This window comes from Elephantulus edwardii, unplaced genomic scaffold, assembly GCF_000299155.1.
Source record: "Elephantulus edwardii isolate Elephantulus edwardi_28Jun2011 unplaced genomic scaffold, EleEdw1.0 scaffold00074, whole genome shotgun sequence".
NCBI classification, from domain to species: domain Eukaryota; kingdom Metazoa; phylum Chordata; class Mammalia; order Macroscelidea; family Macroscelididae; genus Elephantulus; species Elephantulus edwardii.
The window spans coordinates 13,965,144-13,989,657 of NW_006399824.1; the positions used below are offsets into that span (position 1 = coordinate 13,965,144).

Genomic DNA, 24,514 nt, shown 5'->3' on the forward strand with positions numbered 1-24,514 from the left:
TTTTTTTTCTTTTTTTTTTTCCCTCTCTTCAGAGGGGGACGTGAGCTGGTGGGGAGGGGTGGGCAGGGAGAAAATTGTGGCAATGAATGGAATGGAAATCCAAAACCTCTGTAAAAAAAAATAAAATAAAGTAAAAAAGGATAGAACTTCAATGATTTTAAGATCTACACTTTTTTCCATCACATTTTAATGTTTTCCAGAATCTGTGACGTTCCAATAGATAGAAATTTACAACTATAATCAACAATGCTTTGTACACGCTAGGGAACTCTGGTATCCTTGTCTGTGGAAGTTTGAGCTGCTAATCTAGATGTGGTGCCTGTTTGGTGGTTCAAATCCACCAGCCGCTGCTTGGAAGAAATTGGGCAATTTCCTCCTGTGTGCTTTGTGGCTTCCGAAAAGCAGCAGGAGGGCCAGCTATTAGCTGGTCTGACTTGATAGCAATGAGTTTTGGGTTTTTTTCCTTTTAGGAGTGTATGAAATAATGTTTTATAAACAATGGTATTATAAAAACATTGTCTGAATAGATCATATGTATTAGACTCTTGTGCTTGTTCTTAATGAAATCCATTAAAATCAAAACAAAACTCACTGTAATCCAGTCAAGTCTTACTCATGGTGACCCTCCTTCGGGTTTCGGAGGCTGTAAATCTTACCTGGAGGAGACTGCCTCACCTTCTCCCAAAGAACTGCTAATGGGTTTCAAATGCTCATCTCTGGGCACCAATTCAATACTTAACCCATTATGTCACTGTGGTTCCTTTAGCGTAGATAAAAATGCAAACTCATTGCCCATAGAATTAGAATTAACTCATAGCTGACCCTCCAGTGAGTTTTTGGAGGCCATAAATCACATGGAAGGAGGAAACTGTCCATCTTTCTTCTCTGGAGCTGCTGGTGAATTTGAATCACTAAAGGGCGTGGCCTCTGAGTTAGCAGCACAACTATAGTCGATTGTTGCTGAGCACTAGTGAGTTGGAACCGACTCATAGCTGACCCTCCAGTGGGTTTTCAGAGGCAGTTAATCACACAGGAGGAGCTGGTGAATTCAAACCACATGCTTTTCCGTATGGATTAGGCCACCAAATAAAAATACATCTGTATCTAACTTGATTCTGGGGTGGCTTATTCTGTAGTACGTTGCACTGGTAACCAAAATATTGTGTCTCTGGTGGTTCAAATTCACCAACAGCTCTTCAGAATATAGGGTTTACAGCCCTGGAATCCTAATGGAGGATCCTTTATGAGTCAGACTCAACTTGACAGAAGTAGGTTTTTATGGTGTTTGGTCTATTGTAAGTCAACAATAAAAAGTAAGAGCTACCATCATATAGGAGCCCTGGTGGCATGGATTACATGTTGCATTGTAAACAGAAAGGCTGGTAGTTCTAATCCAGCTGATCAGAAGGAGGAAAATGGGCAGTCTCTTCCCATAACCATTTACAAACCTTGAAACCCAGATGGAAAGTCACTGTGAGTCAAAACCACAGGAAAACATTGGGTCTGGCTGGCATTTCCATTAAGATTTACAGCCTCAGAAGCCAGATGAAGGGCCACTGTGAGTTGGAGTCAACCCAAAGGCAATGAGTATTTTGAGAGTAAGTTACTTCTTTTTAACTGATCATTTCTCTCAGGAAATAGTCTGTACTAACTATAAAGCAGAAAGTTCACGGAAAATCATGAAGAGCAAATGTTTGGGTGTCACTGATGCAAGTGACACCAACAGTGTCTTCAAGGTTCAAAGCCCAAGGTCCCTAATCCAAGGATCCACCAGTCTAAGAAACTGTAAAAGTATATACAGAATTTTCTCCATTCACTTGTTGTTTTCATTTTTGCTAAGAATACCATTTAGAGTCATTATGATGATGATGTTTACACACATAATTTTATGAGAATATTTACAGCTCTCATTACATGAACAAAGGGGCTCAACGTCCACAAAAAGTCCAAAATCTGGTCCGACTTATTACATAAATAAACCATGAGATTCCAGAGAGATTGTCTACATCCTCAAACCTCTATTACCTGTAAGAGTCAGCCTGAGACTCAGGTGTATTCTTGATGCCAAGTAAAATATTTTTTATATTGTGTTTTTTCTTATTTTCTCAGTAATTAATAATAATAAAGCACCTCCTTCCTACATAATATTTTTGCATTTTAAACCAAGATTAGACAAAATGAGTGTTGGTTTGTTTTTACTTTAGACTAAGCCTAGCTGGTTCTGTAAAAACTCGAAGAATAGAGTCCTTCCTAGATTCTGCTGTGAGTCTTACCACCAGAAACTGCTGGACAATCCCCTCCACTTTCTTTTCCATGACTTGAAAAGCAATCAAGGAACGAAGAGCTGCCGTGAGAATTATTCCTTGGTCAACTTCCATTCCACTACTCACCATCAACGACTTCAACTGGAGGCATTCGATATCATGGATCTCAATCTCTTAAAAACTCACTGCCTTTGGATCAGACCCGATTCACAGCTGACCCTCCACTGGGTTTCCTGGGCTAGCCGTCGATCACATGAGAAGGGACTGCACATCTTTTCCCCACGTAGATACTAGGAGATTGGAACCACCAGCAGCATTTTGCTCAGCAGCACAACCTCTTAGACTCTGCCACCAGAGTTACCAATTCAGTCTTTAGCATGCATGATTACCTATGAATATTGACTAAAATTTCAGGAGAAAGATGGGCAATCTTGAACCCAATGGCAAATAAGCCAACTGAAAGACAGTGAGATCTGTTGTTGAAATTAAACTATTGGTCAGCCATGACCAAATTGGGGGGGGAGGGGTCACATGACTGAAGGCAATGCATTTTTTAGTTCTGAGGTAACTAAGTAAACTAGCTCATTACCATTATGTCAAAAAATGACATAATCTGAGAACTGCTCAGGGCTGATAGCCAGAAGGTTTTGTGAAGCTGTAAACCATATAGGAGGAGACAGGTCATCTTTCTCCCATGAAATAGCTTGTGGATTCAAACTGTGGGCCTTTGGGTTGGCACCACCACTATCTATCCACTAGGTCACCAGAGCACCAATAACTGGAATTTGTAGTTGGTGACTGATGTGTTAATAACACACACACACAAAACCCACAAAACCCCAAACACCTTTGCATGAACACACTTTATAACCTAATACAAAACTTCACTTAAGAAATGTCCCTCGCTCTTGGGCTTAGAGTTTCCAGAAGTGCCGAGTCTTCATTTGGAAGGTCCAGGACACAAGTCTGACTGTGAACAAGCCCATAGCTGGCTCTGAGTATTGCTTAGTAAGAAGACTATTTTGCTAACAAGAGATTCCTGGAATATCTCCTAAGTTAATCATCAGGAGTGCTGATAGTTTCATGGACAAAGATGTTCATCACAGCGTTAATTATACGTAATGACTCAGACTGAAAAAAACAAACTAACAAACAAAAAAACAACAAACCCACCCTGATGGAAACAGTTTAAAACTCCAACAGGAACTGTGATAAATTAATTTTAACTATTATACAACCATTGAAGTTCTGTTATAAAAATGGTATAGCAATATGGGTGAAATGCTTATTTTGTAGTAACTAAAGTTTTCAGATAAAATCACATGCATGAAATAGTTTCAAGTAAATTAGAAGACATTTCCCAGTAGGAAAAGCTGAAAGGAATAGATAAACATTGATGAGATCATCTGGGATACTTAAGAAGGTCCTGTAAAAGCATAGATAAGAATACCATCTGTGGAGTCAGACAGGTCTGAACTGGAATCCTGCTTGACCACCAACTAGTATTGAGACTTCAGACTTTTTTTTTTTAATTTTCGGCTTCATCATCTGTGAAATAATGGTTAATATGAACTTTGCTATAGTGTTATAACAGTTAATCAAACAAAATAATAGGGTGCTACATGGTTTAAAATCAAGAAAGGTAAAAAAAAGAAAAAAAAAATCAAGAAAGGTGTGCTTGAGGGCTGTATCTTTTCAGCATACTTATTCAGACTGAGCAGGGAATTCGAGACATTGGATTATATGCAGAAGAATGCCGTATCAGGGCTGCAAGAAAACTCTAACAACCTGTGGTATGTAGTTGACCAACTTGTACTGAAAGCAAAGAGGATGCGAAGCACTAATTGAAGAACTTCAAAGATTACAACCTGAAATATGGATTACACTTAAATACCAAGAAAACAAAAACTCTCACAACTGGATCAACAAGTAACAGCATGAAAAATGGAAAAGGATTGTGAGAAAAGATTTCCTTTTACTTAGCTCCACAATCAATGCCTGTGGACGCAGCGGGTAAGAAATCAAACAACAGTTTGCATTGGGTTAAATCTGCCGCAAGACTTCTTTAAAGTATTAAAAAAATCAAAGATGTCACTTAGAGCATTAAGATGTGTCTTACCAACCCCCGGAAGCTTCAATTTCTCATATGCATGCAAAAGCTGGACAGTGAATAAGACAGACCAGTGAATATCTGATGCCTTTAAATGACAGTGCTGGCAAAGAATATTGTCCATCATGGACTTCCAGAAGGATGAGTAAATCTAAGATGAATACTCCTTTGAAGGGTTGATGATGGCAAGGCTTCATCTCACTTCCTTCGGACACACTCAAGAGGGACCAGGTCTTGGCGAAGGACATCACACTAGGTAAAGTACAGGATCAGCAAAAATGAAGAAAATTCTCCATGACATGAATTGACACAGTAGCTACAACAGTAGACACAAAGAGCAACAATTGTAAGGAGATGCAGTATTGGGCAATCATTCTGTTGTATGCAGAGTTGCAATGGATTGGAATCCATCTGCAAGCACCTAACACCAACAGCATAGAGGCGCTGGAAGAACTGAGCAAGATAATGTACGTAAAGGGCCTACCAGACGGTCTAACATATGGTACTTGCTCACAGAAGAGTGGCAATTATTATTATTATTATACTTGTACTTTCCATAATGGAAATAATTTCATAATGAGAAAAACGTTTTGAAAAACATATGAGCTGTGTTGGGTTTTTTAAAATAAGTTAGAGTGGGTTTTGGTTTTTTTTGTTGTTTTTTTAATCTTCCTTGAAATCCTATAGAAAAGGAATGAGAGGGACTGGGAGCATTCCGTTCCATTAGAATGAATCTTGCCAACACGATGTCATGCTCTTCAGCAATGGTATACATTCATCAACACCACTTAGCAGGTTGTTTGGCATTAAGGGCAAGGAATATTCGCCAAAAAGTTAAAACCTAGAATTACCATTTGCCCTGCATTTGATTCTAACTCTCCACGATCATGTGTATTGTACAGGTTTTCAAGTCTGTGGCTTTTCAGAAGCAGAATTACAGGGTTTTATCCTGAGGCCTCTTTGGGTGGCTTTCAACTGTAAATTTTGGTTGGTGGTCCAATACAAACCATTTACATCACCTCGGGACTTTGAGAATTACTCTATGACCCAGCAAATCCACCCAAGAGACTGAAAAGCAGCAACACAGGACACATGTATCGAAATGTTCACTGCAGTCCTATTCACAAGAGTCAAATACTAGAAAAACCCCAAAGTATCCACCAACAGATAAGTGCAGAGGTAAAATGTGGTATAGCCATACAGTGGAATATCTCTCAGACCAAAAAGAGTAATGAAGTTATGATACATGATATGGCATGGATGACACTTCAAAGCAGTATGCTAACTGAAGCACTTCAGAGAGAAAGGACAAATGTTATATGATTGCATTTATATAAACATCTATAATAGGCAAATGACACAACTTTGCTGGCTGGAACTGAGGAAGACATGAAGCGTTTGCTGCAGAAGGTCAGGGATTGTATAGTCTTCAATATGGATTGAAGATCAACATCAAGAAGACAAAGATGCTGACCACTGGCAAATGGCAGCACCTGCGAGATAGAGAAGAAACTGAGATTGTTAACACTTGCAGCTTTCTTGGCTCCACAATCAATACTTATGGCACCAGCAGTTAGGAAGTCAAAATACTAATTTCATTAAGGAAATCTACTGTCATAGACCTCTCCAAAGTGCTAAAGGGCAATGATGTCAGCCTAAAGACTAAGGTGCACCTGATTCAGGCCATGGTCTTTGCAATAACTTGCTATACATCAGAGAACTGGACAGTGACTAAAGATGACAGAAGAAGAACTGATGCCTTTGAGTTGTGTTGCTGGAGAAGAGTACTGGACATATAGGCTGCCAAGAGAACTAACAGTTCTGGAGAGATGAAACCAATTGTTCCTAGAAAGCAAGGATTTTAAAGTTCTGTCTCACATACTTTGGGCACGTGGCCAGGAATGACCAGTCCCTCGAGAAAGACATCATGCTTGGAAGGGTGGAAGGACAGCCTGCAAGAAAGGAAGACCACAGTTGATATGGAACGACATAGCAACTCGGGTAATGGGGGTAGGTGTGTCAGAATCAGTCAGACTGGCTCAGGGCAAGGCAGGCTTCGCAGCTATTTTATGTTATGAGTTGCAGGTGACTCAATGGCACATAATGATATAAAAGGCAAAGAAAGAGTGCAAAGTTTATTAACTGTGATCAGAGGCAGATGAGAAAGAAAAAGAGAGTTACTGCTTAAGGGGCACCAAGTTTGTGTTAGGTATGGATGAGGATGGTTGCCCATCAAGTCAGCTCCAACTCATCGTGTCTCTGTGTACAATAGAATGAAAGCCCCCTCAATCTAGCACCGTCTCACAATCTCTGCTGAGCTTAAACCTCTTGGTGCAGTCACTGTGTCAATCCACCTGACTGAGGATCTTACTCTCTTTTGCCGGCCCTCTACTTTTCGAAGCATGATGCCCTTCACCCATAACTAGCAGCTCCTGATAAGAAGCCCAAATTATATACCACAAGGTCTTCCTTTCCTAAGGAGTGCTCCAGCTCTGCTTCCGAGACAGATTTGTTTGTTCTTTTGTCAGCCCATGGCCATGCTCAACATAGTGAGCATAATTAATGTCACTGAATTGTGCACATAAAAGTGAATAAAATGGCATTTGATTTAGTATATATAGTTTACAATTAAACAAGTGTATGGGCTTAAAATCTGGTGTCTGATTCTCATGCTAATCTTTTCACAACTACAAGAACATTGTAGCCACTAACTTTCCAACTTTGGAAATTAGGAGGAACACCCTTCTACACTAAGACCAGTCCTCCTCTGAGGTGTGAACGGCAGAGCTGATGGGAGGAAGCACAGCCACCAGGCTGTCGGGAGTGATGGCGCCACTCCCCAGAGGTCTCTCCATCACTCAGGTATATGACACTGAGAAAGAGTAAGACAGCTTAACGGGCAGTACTTACTGGGTTTGTTCTCAACTTGACACGTTTCAACTTCCTTTTTCCCCTCTAGAACCATGAAATAAAATGTATTTTCTGTAGTATAAAAAGTATTTTCTACCTGTCATCTGTGCTATGGTGAGGATAAGTCTCAAAAGAACCAATTAGTATCAACATCCTCCCTCTTTCTATGTGCTAGGGATGCACTACAGGCAGTGCTCTGTTACAGTTTTCTAGGACTGTGTGCAATATCCTGTCAAAACATTTCAAATGCAAGGAACCTTGTTAGGATAGTGGCTTAAGCACTGGGCTCCTAACAGAAACAGTGGAGGTTTGAACCCACCTGATTCCATAAAGATCTACAGCTGTAGGGAGTCATGAGGACCCCTGATTTACTGACTTGGCCCCCGATAAAAGGTAGGTCTGAATGAAGGGATCAAGTGATCCAGAACAAAGGGACAAGTGTGGACTGCTGAGTTTGCAGCTCACGCCCATTTGGACCTAGCCACAGATGTCTGGGGATAGCTGACTAGAACCCAGTCAGATGAAGAGAAGATGATCCATGCTGTGAGCCAGAGCTGATTGCTGCCACCTGACGCCCCGCTCGGGACAGCACTCTGTTTATGGATGCAGATGCTCAAAGTTCCCAGACTGAACAGAAGATTCTTCAACAAAAGGGACATGCTTGTTCCTGCAGAATACTGGTTGGATAGGGAGGGTCAAATGAGAAACTGACTATCTAAAATGAGGATATAAAGCATGATACATGAAGTAGCTAGCGTAAACACTTTCATGAATGTATTTATTAGTAAGGTCTTTGTAAGGTGGGGAAAACAATACACATGAGTGAAATAAAATGCACATGCACAAAATGCAATGTCTCTGATTGACTGTATCTAAATCAGTAAAACATAGAATAAATAAAACTAGGAATAACATGGAGATCACTGGTGATCCACAAAATATCTTCAGGGCCTGAGTCCACCCACCAAGATGGCACTTCATTCATAATGAAGAGAGTCTACTGGCTAAGTTTCTTCTTCCTAAAGATTATCTGGAATGATTCCAGTCTGAGCTGTGATGTATACGGGACTTGGTCCTAAACCTCACGTTACTTAGAACCTGTCAATGTCGCAGAGGCTAATGGCCCAGCTAGCTCCTCTCCTTGATTTCCACAATGAATTTCGTTATCTGTGGTTGGAAAGTTCAACATAATGACTTTAGGATATAGGTTACCATCTGTCCTGTCTTAAATACTCTCCTGACACTTTCAGAAAGCACACAGGCTTCTAGAAGACACAGACCTCAGGATCTGTGAAGATTCATAACAAATTGATGATCTTCCACCAAAGACATTGATCAATGAGTGTTTTCCTCATTTTAAAAGGTTAGTAAATGTTACAAGAAAACTCCAAGTTTCTTTGAGCTTAACACTTTCACCTGTGAATTAAATCAACTAGCGATAAACTCTAGTTGAAAGTACAAACAGAACCTTTGACTCTAAGAAAAGCAGTAATGGAAGTCTGAAGCCCTCTGGAATACAGCAAATTTAAACAATTTCCAAACACATTCATTGATAGATAAATGAGAAAGATATGACTCTTAGCCCTCAAAGAGCTTAGAATCTACTGACCAGAATAAAATGTTAAATTTAATACCAAGCAGAAGAAAAATTACTAATGCTTATGAAGGAATGAGAGTTGAGGGTTACAGGTGATTTTCTGAAGCCATTCTTTCAATCTATACACTAAGCAGGCACTTCATTCTTCTAACCTCTACTACCTAGGTGGCATATTCCTCCTCTCCCTTTTAGAGACCCATGATAAAGATCCAAGTTAATATACAAGCTCATTTTTCCTTCCAGAGGCTTCTCCTGGGTTCCAACCTTGATGGGCTTCATCAGACTAGGTCTCAGGAGCTTATGTTGTAAATGGCTAGGGAAATGACCTCTTTCTTTGAGTTTCAAAGTCAACAGTATTTTCTACCTTCTTGCCTGAAATAACATCCTCCTTTTTCTTTTCTTTTTTTTTACATCTTCTCCATCTTCAAGGTCCACTGAAGAGCTACTTCTTCCAAAAAGCTCCCTCTGACTGGTAGGATCCTCTCTCACACATGCTGTAACTCTAACAACTTGAACTCCACCTCATTTGGCCCTCAGAAGTGTGCGTATTGTGTCCACTATACATCAAACTTTCCTATTTACAAAGCACTAACAGGTATCATTTCCTCTGAACCTCCAAATAGCTCCCAACTTAATGCTCCTCTCACTTTGTAGCAGAAAAGTACATCCATTTCTTCAGCAACATGCTAGATCTGTGACCCTTGCTGAAGGGGGCTAAAGCTCTCAGGAGTCACTCTTGGGGGGGTGGGGAATAAGCAAGATTGTTAAGAGGACTGGATAACATATTTGTAGTGGACCACTGGTCCTCCCTTATTTCACCCAATCAAGTTATTAAAATATCTTGGGAACAGAGGTAATGTCACATAACTCAGCTGTGTCTGGAGCTGTGCCTCAAGTAAAGTTGATGCTCAGTTAATTAATGAATTGGCACCAATATTAGAATTCACCAATATTCTTTTCTGCCCAAATCCCATCTGCTCTTTAGTCCTCCAAGATGGTGCCTGGAGAGCCAATTCTGCCATGTAGACAAGAGATTATTAGGGAGAGAATTTCTAGGCAATTTCCAAAGGAAGCAAAAAGCTCAGATGATGGAATCAAGGCCCACGCCAGCCAGCAATGAGAATATTTCCTGAGCAGGCAGCTCTGGTGCCAAGTGCTTGGCTACTCCGCCTCCTTTGAAAACCCATTACCAAATCATGGCAAGTGAAATTTAATTTTAAAAAGGGAAATGATTTATGTGCTACAGGCATAAAGAAGTGACAGGGGCAGGAAAGCTTGCATACATTTCATTTTTTGAAATTAGACCTGTAATTTTTTCATTAAAGAAGGATGCCAAGTTGGGGAAGCCAATGCATTCTGAGCAGAAAATTGCAGCGAGGTGTATTATGAAAGTCCTGTCAGCATCACAATTGCATGTCTTAGAGAGAGGCAGTGAGAACACAGTGCAGTTTACTATCTTCCCCCTTTAACTTTTAAGTCCTCCCAGCCAGCTCCTCAAAGGGCCTCACATCTCTGTCTATCCCAAGATGGGTCATCAGTGGGAGACTGGAAGAAGGGCACCGCATTCTGTGTTGAAAAGGGACTTCTGGGCAGCAAGAGCTGAAGTGGGAAGATTAGTAAAATATGAGAGATGATGGTGGCTGACATCAAGGTCCTTAATCCAAATCCAGAGACTTCCAGGTTTGGACTTTTTATGATCAGCTATTTCCCCTCCATCTCAACTTTATTTCTAAATTGGTCTGCATACAATTTTTGTATATACTGTATATCACTCATGTATACTGCGTGTCACACATTCCTATATCCACTTGTGTTTCAAATTGTCATTCATGTCCATTGTGTGGCGGTTTGTATGTTGTGGCTTTTTTTTTTACATTGTGTTTTATAAAATGAATCACTATTGATCCATGACTATTATTATCCTGTCTTTTTAAGTCCCTCCTGGATCTTCCCAATTCCTTCACACCTCTACTCCATTCACCAACCTTTATTATCCTGGTGATTTCCTCCCCTCCCCACCCTCTAATTCCCTGCCCCTTACAATGCAAACCAGATCCTCAGTTTCAATTCTACAAAAACTACTGTCCACTCCTCATCCAGTGACCGGGTGCCCTGATCTTAGGAAGCCTGCAGGCTCTTTTGGAGTAGACTCCACATCAAGAAGCAGCTTAGTCTAATATTTAAGACCATGGTGGCTGAGTAGACTAAGTTACAATTCTGGTTTTACTACTTGACAGCTGTATAATAAAGTCTCTGGGTGTGTTTTTGTTATTATGTGCTGTCAAGTCAAAAGTGACTCATAGCTGACTCGACAGCAGATTTTTAGAGGCAGTAAATTGCAAAGGAGGAGACTGCCAATCCTCCTCCCATGGAGTGGCTAGTGGACTCGAAGTATGTGCCTTTGGGATTGCAGCACAGCATCTTATCACTAGGCTACCAGAGCTCTAAGTGGTAGGAACCGTGAGGGGGGCTGGCTGTTTGTGTCTACCCAGTGGTACCTCAGAAGAAAGACCTGATGATCTACTTCCAAAAACCAGCCAGTAAAAACACTAGAAGGCACAGTTTTACACCAACACATGTGAGGTCACCATGCATCAGAATCAACTCAATAGCGCTGGATTCTTAAGCTGTATAACGCTCTGTTTCAGTGTCCTCTTCCACAGTATAGGACTAACTATGACATTGTCAGATATCATGCACACACCCCTTCATTTACACAAACAGACTGCATGCCTACTGTCCCAATCACCAAGTATATTCTGGTATCGGGTACATGGTTATGAACAGGACTGAGTAGTTCCTTGCTTTCAGTAAGCTTAAATGGTAGTAAGGGTAGGAATGGGGAAACAGATCATAAGAATGTAAAGATTCAAACAGTGATGAATGATAGGAATATAAAAGCACAACAGATTATGGTATAGAGTTGGATTTAAGGAGGTTAGATGGTCAGAATTAGAGACATTGACGGTATGGCATGAGTGAGGAAAAGGAATTAAGTTTGTGAAAATGGGGTACCACATTCCTGGCAAAAGGATACAAGTATTTCTAGATAAATGGATGGTTTTTAAAATGTTGTTATTAGTGCTGCTAAGTGCTGCCAAGTCGTAGACGACTCATAGCGACCCTATGAGTTAAAGACCTGAGCACTGTTCATAGAGTTTCCAGAGTCAAGCCATTTCAGAAGTGGATGCCACTCCTGCTTCCAATTTTAAAATAGTGTTTCATAATAAGTGACACTACTCTCTGTACAGGTATGAAGATTTGTGCATGTGCCCTTTGAGGATCTATGCTATGACGAGTCCAGCATGTGGGTATGGTTGTGTTGGATACAGAGGGAAATAGAATATTAGGTTAACAGTGAGTATGAACACTTAAATAGTACTTGCTACATATCATCTAAAGAGCTAGGATGGCACAGTGCCTTATGTGTTGCACTGCTAATGGGAAGGTCAGCAGTTTGAATCCACCAGCCAGATAGGCAGTCTCTTCCTATAAAGCCTTAGGATTCTGGTGGAACTTGGGTTTCCAAGAGTTGGAATCAATTCAAGGCAGTAGTTTTTGTTGGTTGGTGTTACGTATCCTGTAACTGCTTTCATTCGTTAACTCATTTGGTTGTCTTAACAACCCGATGAGGCAAAGTCCGTGACTGTCTCCATCTGATCTTCCCACACCCAACCATACTATCAAATATGCCTTCTAAGAGCAGGTCTTTCCATCTTGTTTAGAATCCACCGTCCGGAGACCAGGAGAGTATTTGACACGTGGTGTTGATGTGTGCCTTCCAGTCGGAACAAACCCATAGCTGACCCTCCAGTGGGTTTTCAGAGGCAGTAAATCACATAGGAGGAGACTGTCCATCCTTCTCTTGTGGAGCAACTGGTAAATTCGAACCATGTGCCTTCGGGATTGCAGCACAGAGGTGTGTAATAAACACTGATTAAATGAACAAACGGGCATGGTTGTACCAAGTTCCAGTGACTGTGTTAGGCTCTGACCATATTCTGACAAACTCACTATATAGTCTAAGGAACTTAAATCAATCCAGGCCCCCTTGGCAGGACAGAATGAAGAGGACTAGAGAGAATCTTCATTTATCAAGAGGCTTTTTACAAATCCAGTGACCACAGGCTTATTTTGAGCCTCATTTCCCCGTTCCTAAACTTGTGAGGGTTTTAGGTTTTTTCCCCCCAATGACCTGGCTCTTTCCTGTGGTGTGTCTGTGTGTTTTTTAATTGATAAGAATATCCATTTCACCCTAGAGAGGAATATGTTGATCTTGCTAATGTAATGGATATAACTTTCTTGCTTTTCTGGATGAAATGTTAGGTGAAATATTATCCAATATAGACACAAATACTTTTTTCTGGGGTGAACAAGAGTTTATTGTACCCGTGGGTCCAAATAGTTTTTAATAACCCATTGAGTCCACTCAGCTACAAAAGTAGTCCAAAGTTATTTTAAAACCTCCTTTCAAGTTCCCAAAATAGAAAAGAAAGCCACTAATCCACTACCATTCTGTATATCATGACTCTGTAAATTAATTTACAGTAGCAACATCAAAATTCTTTTCATTAACACCCAAGGGAGATGGTTCCCTGCGTTTCCAAGGGCCCTGTCTAAGCAGGTCTGTTCCTCAATGCTCCTTGTATTTTATTGTCCTGGAAGCCTGGCCCATATGTTAATCATTACATATACATAGAGGACACATGATACTCCTCTACCAGCAGATTTATTTGAGTTTGCTTCACTACAATGTATGAAGACCATAACATTCTCTCTATCCCTTATTTAGCAGCACATAAAACAAGGGGAAGGTACCAAGAGTGGAATGGTCTTAGTTATATCATTCTCCACTGATTAAAAAAAATCCTTGAAGACAAAGGAGTCCTACAAGTGAGCTCTCTGAAGTTTGAGGTCTTCTGCATAAGCAGTAATATATCCGAAGCACAACTCCTTTCCCACTTGGCTTAAATTAAAGTGAAAGGTCTGCCTCGTTATCTTTTGGGGGGATCGGTGGGCACGGCAGGCAGACGGGCAGCAAAAACCTCCATGAGGACAGAGGCCAGGAGCAAAGCTATTTGATATCAAAATCCACTGTGACTCTGGAACCTACTTTGGCAAGGAAAGGAAAATGTTTACTCACTGATTCCCAGGATCCTTAGCAAAACAACTGTCTTTCCTTTCATTTCCAGCAAAACATGTGATGTTTAGAAGGGAAGAGGCAGAGTCTAGCTCATCCCTGTACGCTTCAAAAACACTTTACATGTCTTGAGCTTTCTTTCATTGAAATCCAAGGGTTACCTCTATTTTTCTTCTTTTGTTCCTCTTCCTTTTTGTGTCTTTCTTTCCTTAGTTGGTGGTGTGGGAGAGTCTGTAATGTCATTACTTTATCCACCAGGAAAATGGAAAAGAAAAATTCAGTACAGATTCAAGAAACCATCCTAAGAAGATATCGTAGAAAGCAGGACAATTTTCTTTTCCATAAAGGTTCTTTGAAGAGTCCAGGAGCTGTAGAGAACTGGTTTCTTTTGTTATCCAACAATCAAGACTATTATGTGATTACTACAAAATGTCCAAGGCCTAATACAAATAGAAAAGAGCAAATGAGACTTGGGGAAGTGGCTCGTATTATCCGCTTTTACAGATGAGGAAAGTGAGAAACCTGCCCAGAGATTGAGAGAAGACAATGGTGGGGTTGAATTAGTCTGGCTCTTTCACCCCAACCCTAGCAATTGCACAACTCAACTCATTGCCTTTGAGTTGGAACTGACTCATAGCTGATCTTCCACTGGGTTTCGGAGGCTGTAAATTGCACAGGAGATTTCCCATCTTTCTGCTATGGAGTCTCTGGTGGATTTGAACCACTACAAAGGGAGGAGCTCTGGGTTAGCCTAGAAACTGGTTTCCTATGTTGTGTTATTCCTCTAGGAAGCCATGCATTTTTTGTGTTGATAGAGATATTGTCTTCTTATTGAAGATCAAAGCTCCTGGTGTTCTGCATGTAGATCAAGTGCCAACATGACGGGTCAGCTTGTGTGTATACTTTTTGAAAGAGTGACCACATCCTTCCTTCAACCTCATCTCATCTCTTGGCCAAGAAACACATACACCCCAACTGCCAAAGAGCTTGGAAGCATGACTTCTCATGCCTCTTTCTAACCCAAAGCCCAGACTCAGCACCCTATCTTATTCTATTTAGTCCCACCAATGTTAAGGACTGATTTTACCTCCTTTCTGCACTGTGGGTCCACCTTACACTGCTCTGATGGAAGCCAGTACCTTAATGTTATCCATTTATCTGGGGTACTGTCTGTGCCTCTGTTTAGAATTTGGCTGTCGACACTTCACACATGTGAAATCAATCTGTGTGATATGAATGTAAACACATGCATTACAAACCTGCGGACAATTCATTGTCCCAGCAGTGAAATGAGACAAAATATTTGTGTTTGTGTGCTTTCTCTATAGCACAGAAAAAGCCACACAATTGAAACAAGAGTTTGAGGATTACATCTGAGGAATCAAATAATTAAAGAAAAAAAAAGGAAAAGCAAGGTGGGAGAGGATGTCAGAGAATGCCTCGCACTAGGGAATTCTAGCAGGACAAATGGTGACAGGAATTATGCATAAGGTAAAGGTTTTTATAGAAAGAAAAATTGCCATCTATAGTGTCACTTCCCTTTCATTGTTATTACAGTCTCATTTCCTAATTGCATGCGCAATGCAAGCCATTTTCATAATGCTTTCACGGGGAGTCCGTTGCTTTAGTTTTAAAAATAGTCAATTCTCTTGTGCTAAGAAGAGAAGGCATTACCTTTAAGAGCTCTGCAACTGACAAGATGGAAGAATGCCGACAGGATGTCAAAGCTGAAGCTTTTCAATCACCCACCATTAATATGATTCAATTTATGCTTATGTCATAGGTTTAGACACTGCACAGTGCTGTAAGCAAGGAAGGGGCTTAAATAAAATACAGTGAAGAAAGCAGATGGTATGCTATCAAAACCCTTCAAGCCTAAAATAACCTTTCCCAAGTAAGGAGGATAGTTAATTAAAACTAGGATATATTTACTCTAGTCTGAATAGCTCAGTGTAAATAAAAATCAAAATGACACTACTGTAATGTTGGACTAAATGATGAAATTTCATCTATTCTATTTTTCTTTAATAGTTTCTAATCAAACTTTTCATTAAACAGCTTCATAAAATTCCATGGAGAATTTATTTACAGGAACTCATGGTAGATTTAAAAGCCTCACTTTTATTGTTCAATTAAACTTGTTACTCAGTGGACAACATTAAAAGGGGAGTAGAAGGGGGGTGACCTGGGGAGTTGAGCAAGCTTGTCACACTGAGCCAAGTCCATTTTCAGAGAACTCAACACTGGGTCAGAACAAAGTTTTAGCTGAACCCTCAAGCATGTTTCCAGAGCCTGTAAACAGTATAGGAAATGACTGCCCATCATTTGCCCTCTGAATAGCTAGCTGGTAGATTAAAACTGCCTTTCTTTGGATGGCAGCACAACTCCTCACCCACTAGGCCAATAAGAGAAATCAGGTAACCTATAGAATAAGGACACTCTAGTAGCATAATTTATAGGGAGGTGCCCTGTATCCTAAAGATGGCGCCTCTCTGGTGGTTCAAATTCATCAGCATCTCTGGGAAAGACGGGTGATCTCCTCCCATGTAGCTTCCAAAAACCCACTGGGATGTCAGCTATGAATTGGTTCCAACTTGATAGCAATGAGTTTTGAGTTTTTATAATAAGTAAAAAAAAAAAAAAGCTTCTTGCTGTTGCAATGATGTTCTTTCATAGCAACTCCTATGTTTCATGGAACTGTGCTCCAAAGGGTTTTCAAATGGCTCTTTTTAAAAAAAAAAAAAAACAAAAAACTAAAAATCACCAGGCCATCTTTGGTTGCAATGGAACTGCCACTATTTCATTCAGTAGCTGGGCTTCTAGCCTTTCACATCACCTGGGCACTCCCAAGGGTTGTACAATGTGAGGTCATCATGTCCAGGAAAGGAAGCCCCAGTTCCAAAGGCACCGCCTGAGCTTCTTCCAGCCCTGGTCTACCACCTCAGATCCTTTGATAGAGAGAGGATTAGACCATTTATAAAACTAAACCACAGGGGGAAAGCTCATTCAGATTTTTGACTAAGAGCAGAATAAGCCTAAATAGACCAACAGTGACTCTATGGTGAAGAAAGCCAATAGCTAACACATAGAGACAAGAAATGAACTTTAAGGAATCTAGAGATTTCCAACAATTTTCTAATAATATCTTACTTCAATCCTTTAAAACTTGCATCAAACCCTGTCTTTTTCCATGACGTGTTCCCTGACCACCCTCTCCACCCCGATCTCTACTCCCTCCTACTCCTTGCTAAATTCCTACAGCACTTCCTGTCTGGACCACTCACCAAATACTTAATCATTGACTTTCTTGAAACATTAGTTAACCTTTCAGGTGCATTAATCCTGTCTTCCCCAATTAGATTTTAAATCCTCAAATCAAGCAAGGAATATGTTTTCTTTCTCTTTGGAACAACTCCCCTCCTCCTCCCCTGCTTGGTGCTCCCATTTACTAGAAGAAATTAAAAAAAAATCTATTAGTTAATAAAAGAAACATTATTCCATGACAGGAAAGCAGACACTGTCCTTTTGAGAAGGCCTTGGAGGTATTTTATGGCAATTTATGAATTTCATGTGTCAAAGGTGTAGCTGCTAAATGCTATAAATGCTTTGCCATCAGCTCCGCTATTCATCCACCTGGTGATATGGCTAATAAAATTTGATTTTTACAGCCTCGGCATACTGTTACCTCAATTACATTTGACCAATTACTGAAGTCACCAAATGTGTGGCACAGAATATACACTGTGTAGTAAATTAATCTGTGGGCCCCCTGGCATCCGTGGTAATCGGACAGGAGTGCTTCAGTCATCTGGCAGCGTTTAATATTAGGTACATTTGTTTAATGCTAGTCACTAATTAAATTTATGTTCTTCCACCAACTGTTACGTTGGTTGGAGAAACCCAACCCCATGTTTTCACAAACTCTTTAACCCATGATGATCTTAACTATAACCAGTTGGAGGCTTTTAAAGGGTGTTCTCTGGAAATTTCAATGTGGTCCCAAAAGTAGAAGGTAGGGGTGGGAGGTTGGGGTAGGTGTTCAAACCATGTAAAAATAGGCTATGTTATTTATTTGAAGGGAAGTAGCAGGAGAATTTGAAATACTAATGCAAAAGAAAAAATATAGAATATTCTGATTATTAGACTAGCTAGCAGCTCTTTAAAAATATCTTTAGGCCAAAAGAAAGCTTGTACTTGAAGGAGAAGAAAAACAGCATTAAAATTAGCCAAACCAGAAGAGAGTTCAGGAAAACATTCAGAAGTGAGATGCTTGTGTTTGTGGGAACATTTAAAATTAACTTAGTAACTCTTCACAGCCATTGAGATCACTAGGAAATTGGAACTTCTTTCTTTTACCAATTCTTGATGCAACAGCTTTGAAACTCAATGACTAATAACTCTTAAATTAGCCAAAAAGGTTAAAACATTTTTTTTCATTATATTGCATTACATTGTGAAAATCTAATTTTGAAGACTCTTACACAGTCTTTCAGTTTGTGTCAGGAATTTAGAACACCAGCAAAGCAGCAGGCAAGATGGAGGGTTTGGAAGCAGGGATTACAGAAGGAAAACGGTACCAAGACAGACTGCAAAAGGAGAATTTTTGAATGCTCATCTGAAAAAACAATGTTGGGTTGTTTGTTTTTGTTTCAAAAAAATTTGTACTGGATAGCTTCATTTACTTGAATAAGAATGTTACTTGAATATTAAAAACATAACAGTAAATAGTTCTTTGAAAAAGGAAGAAGTAGCTTGCAGAGCAATGTTACACTCATAAAAACTGACAGCATTTAATAAGCCAGAGTTGTAAAAAACAGCTGGAAAAAGTCAGTGAGTGAAAAAAAAAAAGTCACAGCCTTTAGGGTGCAATGAGCTCAGAGTTCTTTTTTCCCTCCTCCTTTCTCTCCTCAGTTCCTTTGTATACATCTTCATCTCCCCATCTCTTCATTCTCACATCTCCAATGCCCACGCACCTACTTAATAATCTCTGAACACCAATAGAGCTGCTGAAGTCATGAAGAACAGAACTTCGAGAGTCTACAACAAACCCCAAAAACCATGCCCAAGTGTTCAATGTGTAAGTAGAGGGAGGGCTCTGAATAATGGACAAACTACAGATTCTTGGGCACACATTAGTCAGTAGAATCAAGAACCCTCAGCTGTCCCTCTACAACTTCTTCACTCAGACCCTGGGTGGGATTCCACATGGTTCAACTCGACAGTGGTGCCCAGAGAAGGGTCGAGGTGAAGGCAGGACGTGTCTATGCTTCTGCAAGAGTAGAGATTTCCAAGAAATACACAGTTTGATCAAACACCTCGAGGAGATTCTGAGGGAGCTCTGATCCATAGGGAGTTGCACTGTTACAAAGGGGGTACCTTTCTAGTTGTTTGAATCCACCAGTGGCTCTGCGAGAGAAAGATGGGAAATCTCCTGTGTAATTTTACAGCCTTGATAATCTCTTTAGAAGGACAGCTATGAGTCTGTTTCCCTGTGATGGCAAAGTTGGTGAGGAGATTCTGACTTCTCTGTTCAGCCCACTAAGAACCAAGGATATTATCCCACCTCTTCAACTTCACTTTCCCATGTATGGGATTGTGAGAAGACAATTCTCTCGACTGGCCTGACAAGGTTTCTCAAACTGGTGACCCCTCCTTTCTTTCCCTTTCCATTCGTACAGCAGTCAGTTCCACAGAGGCATTGATAAAGCCATGTATGCACATCTCCATCTCTGGTAGGTAAGGATATTTTGTGTGTATGCAGGTGTGTGTGCATGAAAATGGGTATGCCCATCTTTAATGTGTAAAGATTATGTGTGTGTGTGTGTGTGTGTGTGTGTATGTTTATGAAAACTTAGGAGCATGAAGATTGACCTATCTCAGCACCCTACATCACTGAAGCAGTTATCGCTCTCATCCTGACTGCTACTGAGATGGAACTGACTCATCGTTGAGCCTACACTGGGTTTCTGAGGCTATAAATTCCACTGGGATGATTGCCCCTCTTTCTCCAGCAGATCACAAAGACGTCAAACCCATTACCATTGAGTTAGAACCAAGTCATAGAGGACTGACTATTTGGTTTCTGAGGTTGGAAATCACATAGGAATAGTCTGTCCATCTTTATCCAACAGATTCAAACAGCCAGAGAGACACAGCCATTGGGCTAGCAGTACCAGCAGTCTGTGCCTGCAAAGCATTGCATTTTGCATTTTTACAGTCCCATATAACGCAGGAAAGGGACGGATCAGTATCTCAACCGCCAAAGCCTTTTAAGAAAGAGCTAACGTAAAGATTCCTGTCCTAAAGTCCAATTTCAAGGTTGACCTAGCAACTTCAGACTCAATACTGAACAACAGATTCTAAATAATAACCTTTTAGCCATGGTAAACAGAGGCTGCCAAGGAGGCAATGATGCCTTATGCAGCAATAACTCAGGGGCTGGGAGGGGTGCGGAGGTAAATTCAGCTTTAATAAGAGAATGCCCACTGCTTCCTACTAGCACTGTTCTTCATAAGAACTGAAAACAGCCACACACACACACACACACATACACACACACACACACACACACACACACACACACACACACTCTCTCTCTCTCTCTACATTTCATGTTGAGGGGGAGTAAATAGATAAGAGACTCACCAAACTCATCGCATATACTCTCATTTTCTATGAGCGTCGGGTGGTCGAAGGTGTCCCGGCAGTAGAGGATCTGTGGATTCTTGCTGACCACTGCGATGCCCCCCAGGGCTAACGCGAACTGGTCCGTGAGAATGGAAGAGGGCTTATCCTGGATACGCTTCAGCATGGAGCGGTAGCGGCAGTACTGAGGGTAGCTGAGGACTATCACGTTCGTTTCTTCCTCATCCTCACCTAGAGAGATAAGAGAACACTTCTGTTACCCTCTTCCCTCCACAGAAGACTTTTGTGGCCCTGGGATCATTTCAATAATCACCTTTGGTTTGGAACGAAAAATGTAATTCTCCACAGGATTCTTCTACTAGTTAGTTAATCTTGCTCACCATCTGGCTAATGCCAGTGTCTTCCACACTCAACCTCACCAATCCATCTTCTTTAAAAAAGTGTCTCTGGCTCCCTGCAGACTGTAACCTCTTTGTGGGGGGAAAAAGAACTGGATGACCTTCCGCTGCCCCCCAAGACTGATTATGCAGTAATGAGGTGACCAGCAAGCAGGGAACCAGAAGACTTGTCAAAGAACCAGATACAAGTGTGAAGCATTCAAATCATCATTGTCTACGTATTTTACACCTAATGGTGTGGTTCTTACTTTCAATTCTAGAAACTCTTCACTGCTTGGGGCCTCTGAAAAATTATCTGGTCCCAGAAGGAGGCCATGGACCTAAACAACATCATAACTGCCTTGATGCCTTAGAGCAAATCAATGGGCATTCACGTTCCTCCTTGACGGTGTGTGGAAAGACCTTATTACTCATCCCTTAGAGTTGAGTTTTGACCAAGAAATATGACAGAAAGGGGTGGCTGCTTTAAGAACCCATGTGTGACTGGCCATACTCGCTTTCCTACTTTGCTCTGGATTTCTGGTATGTCCCAGACCGTGGTGGGGTCTTGAAGTGACAATAATGTGGAGAAGGGCTCCAGGCTGATCTGAAGGAGATGTAAAATATGAGCAGAAAACACCTCTGCTTTCTTCAGCAGTCACCATTTAAGGGTCATTTGTTATTGTAGCATGATCTATCTCAACTTGATTGATATATCCCTCTTTCCTTCCCTCCCCACCCTCTCACCCCCTGTTGTCAAATGTTCCTCAAATCCATCTGCTAACTTGGCACATCTCATGGAAGCACGCTGAGAGGACGCCCCAAGCGTCCTTGTAGGAGAGTGTGCTGTCAGAACCAACAAACAGGAGACCTTTCAGCAACTTCAACACCGTTTCCCTTACAATGATCTTCAAGGTGATTTACATTTCACTTTATTTTGTGCTCATTTTTAAGAGCCAGATTCTGCATCTTAAGCCTGAAAAGTGACAAACACCCTCTCTTTGGTAGCCTGCCACCTGCACAACGTCCAGTTGAATTCAGGCTCCATGGCTCTGCTCACCATCACTCTTTTCAACCCCACCATCAGGACAGTTGCAAGCAATTCCCAGCCATGTCACTTGCTTCTCCAAAGGGAACAGCGCTCAATATTTTGAGGCTTTACCATCCAGCAGGGACTTGCACAAGACAGTTGTTAAGGATACCAACATTATCATGGCCATCTGGTAACCAGTGGGAAACGAATGAGCAAGGACAGAACATAATGACAGAACATAACCAGTACTGATGGAAGGTGTGCAGGAGACTTTTTCCAAGAGGAGGCCAATACCCAGATGTATTTCTAATTATGTCCACTTAGTCCCTCAGTCTGGCAAGCTTCATCGCAAATAGAGATGTATCGTTGTTCGCAAGATGGCATCTTTGAGCAGTTTACATTTCCTAGATCGCTGCCTGGCTTGCGGGTAGCCACTTCATCAGCTGACACAGTCAATTAAGAGGCAATTATGCTTCCATTGGAGGCACATCTCCAAATGAAAGAGTCCTGAAGTAGCGATATACGTCCCAAGACATGTCAATTTAAGATTTTTACTGTATTTCCAGATATCAGATGAATTCTTAGGTTCAGAGCAGTGCATTCTATATAATTAAAATTCAAAATGTTTTAATGCAAAGGTTCACCAAACACTGTCAGAACTGCAGAGTATCTAACTGCCACATGAAGATGCAGTCCCTGCCCTGCCAATTGCATCATTACACTCCATCTGTCCATGGGTGACATGGCAGATGAGGCAGCTAAGAATGACATCCAGCCCTTGGGACTTACTCATTTCATGATGCAGCACCTGCATATCTAAGTACTGTGCAAATACCTGTGGATTCCTAAATTCTACCTTGGTTTTACGACTGGCTTTTTGTAATGGGGGGGAATGTAGACCAGTTTTCCCAAGTGTTCTTCAAATGACATAGAGAAAGTGGTGTTTTTTCAGGTTAAATGAGGTAGAATGAATAGATGCTTCAAAGTTAGCCTCCTGGTAGAAGATTATCATCTGGACTCACCACTCAGATGACTTTCTATTCCTCTGCTCTCCTTATCTTGTTCTCTTGTTTTGCATGAGGACCCCACCTCTAATCTCTTCCTAATGCTCTCTGCCACGTGGAGTCAGCTCCTGGACCATATTCTGTGCTTGAAAATGGCCTTTCTCCACTCTCATCCTGGCTCAAAACACTTCTCTTTCTTTGCTTCATATGGTTCTGGAAATATTAATCATGTTTTCTCTTCCTACTTGAAGACAGCCAGCCAGCAAGCATCTTCTGAACCCAGGTAACAGAAACAAGTCCTAAGATTGGCTATTACTGCTGGAAAACGCTGAAAACTAGAACTGCTAGGGCTGAGCTTGGTTGATTGTTCTAAAGTTTCAGCAGTTTACTTAGATTGGGTTTTGTTCTTCACCACTGTTGAATATATACTTCTAGCCTTCCTTCTCTTCTCAGCACCCAGGATCTAGAAGATAATATGGGGCCAATTTAGCTACTCCTGTTACTTTTCCAGAATTGCCAGGGATGTCTTATTGTTGTATACTGTCGAGTCGGAACCAGCCCATAGCTGAACGTCCAGGGGATTTTTAGAGGCAGCAGATCACACAGGAGGATACTGTTCGTCCATCCTTCTCCTATGCAGCAGCTGGTGGATTCAAACCATTTGCCTTTGGGATCGCACCACAGTTATCACTAGGCCCTCCAGAGTTCCCTGCTATTTTGGGTACTAACTATAAAACATGGAAATTTGCAAAACTCATTCTCATAGCTATCTCTATAGTATCTCACATTAACTTCATTAGAAGCAGTACTGCTTGTTAAAATTTCCCCAATTAGAGGTGGAAAAACTGCAATTCAGATAACCTACAGACGATGAAAACAATAACCTGTTGTAACTCTTAGGTATGCTCAAGTTCAAAAGATCATAGCAAAATATCTCCATTATTTGTTCCCATGCCAAGGAAAGGTGATCCAACAGAGTGTGGAAATTATCGAACAATATCATTGATATCACATGCAAGCAAGATTCTGAAGATTATCCAGAAATGACTGGAATAGCACATTAATAGAGAACTACAAGAAGTGCAGGCTGTGTTTAGAAAGTGTCATGGTACTAGGGATATTATAGCTAATGTTAGATGGATCTTGGCTGAAAGCAGGGAGTATCAAAGGGATGTCTATCTGTGTTTCATTGGTTATGCAAAGATGTTTGACTAGATAGATCACAACAAACTGTGGCTAACTCTGAGAACAATGGGAATCCCAGAACACTTGATTGTGCTTATGTGACACCTACACTTGGACCAAGAGGTAGTCGTCAGAACAGAGCAAGGAAACACTGCATGGTTCAAAATTGGGAAGGGTGTATGCCAGGGATGTATCCTATCTCCATACCTTTTCAATCTATATGCAGAACAGATTATCTGGGAGGCTGGA

General features: G+C 41.0%; 1 protein-coding gene across 2 annotated transcripts in view; it reads right to left on the reverse strand.

Annotated features, from left to right (window-relative positions):
- Positions 1 to 24,514, reverse strand: part of ARID5B (AT rich interactive domain 5B (MRF1-like)) — a 249,592-nt gene that overhangs the window by 91,709 nt on the left and 133,369 nt on the right. For both annotated transcript variants that reach the window (XM_006889028.1, XM_006889029.1), the window contains one exon: positions 20,667 to 20,897. In XM_006889028.1, the coding sequence (XP_006889090.1) occupies positions 20,667 to 20,897 (231 nt within the window). The remainder of the gene's footprint in view (positions 1 to 20,666; positions 20,898 to 24,514) is intronic.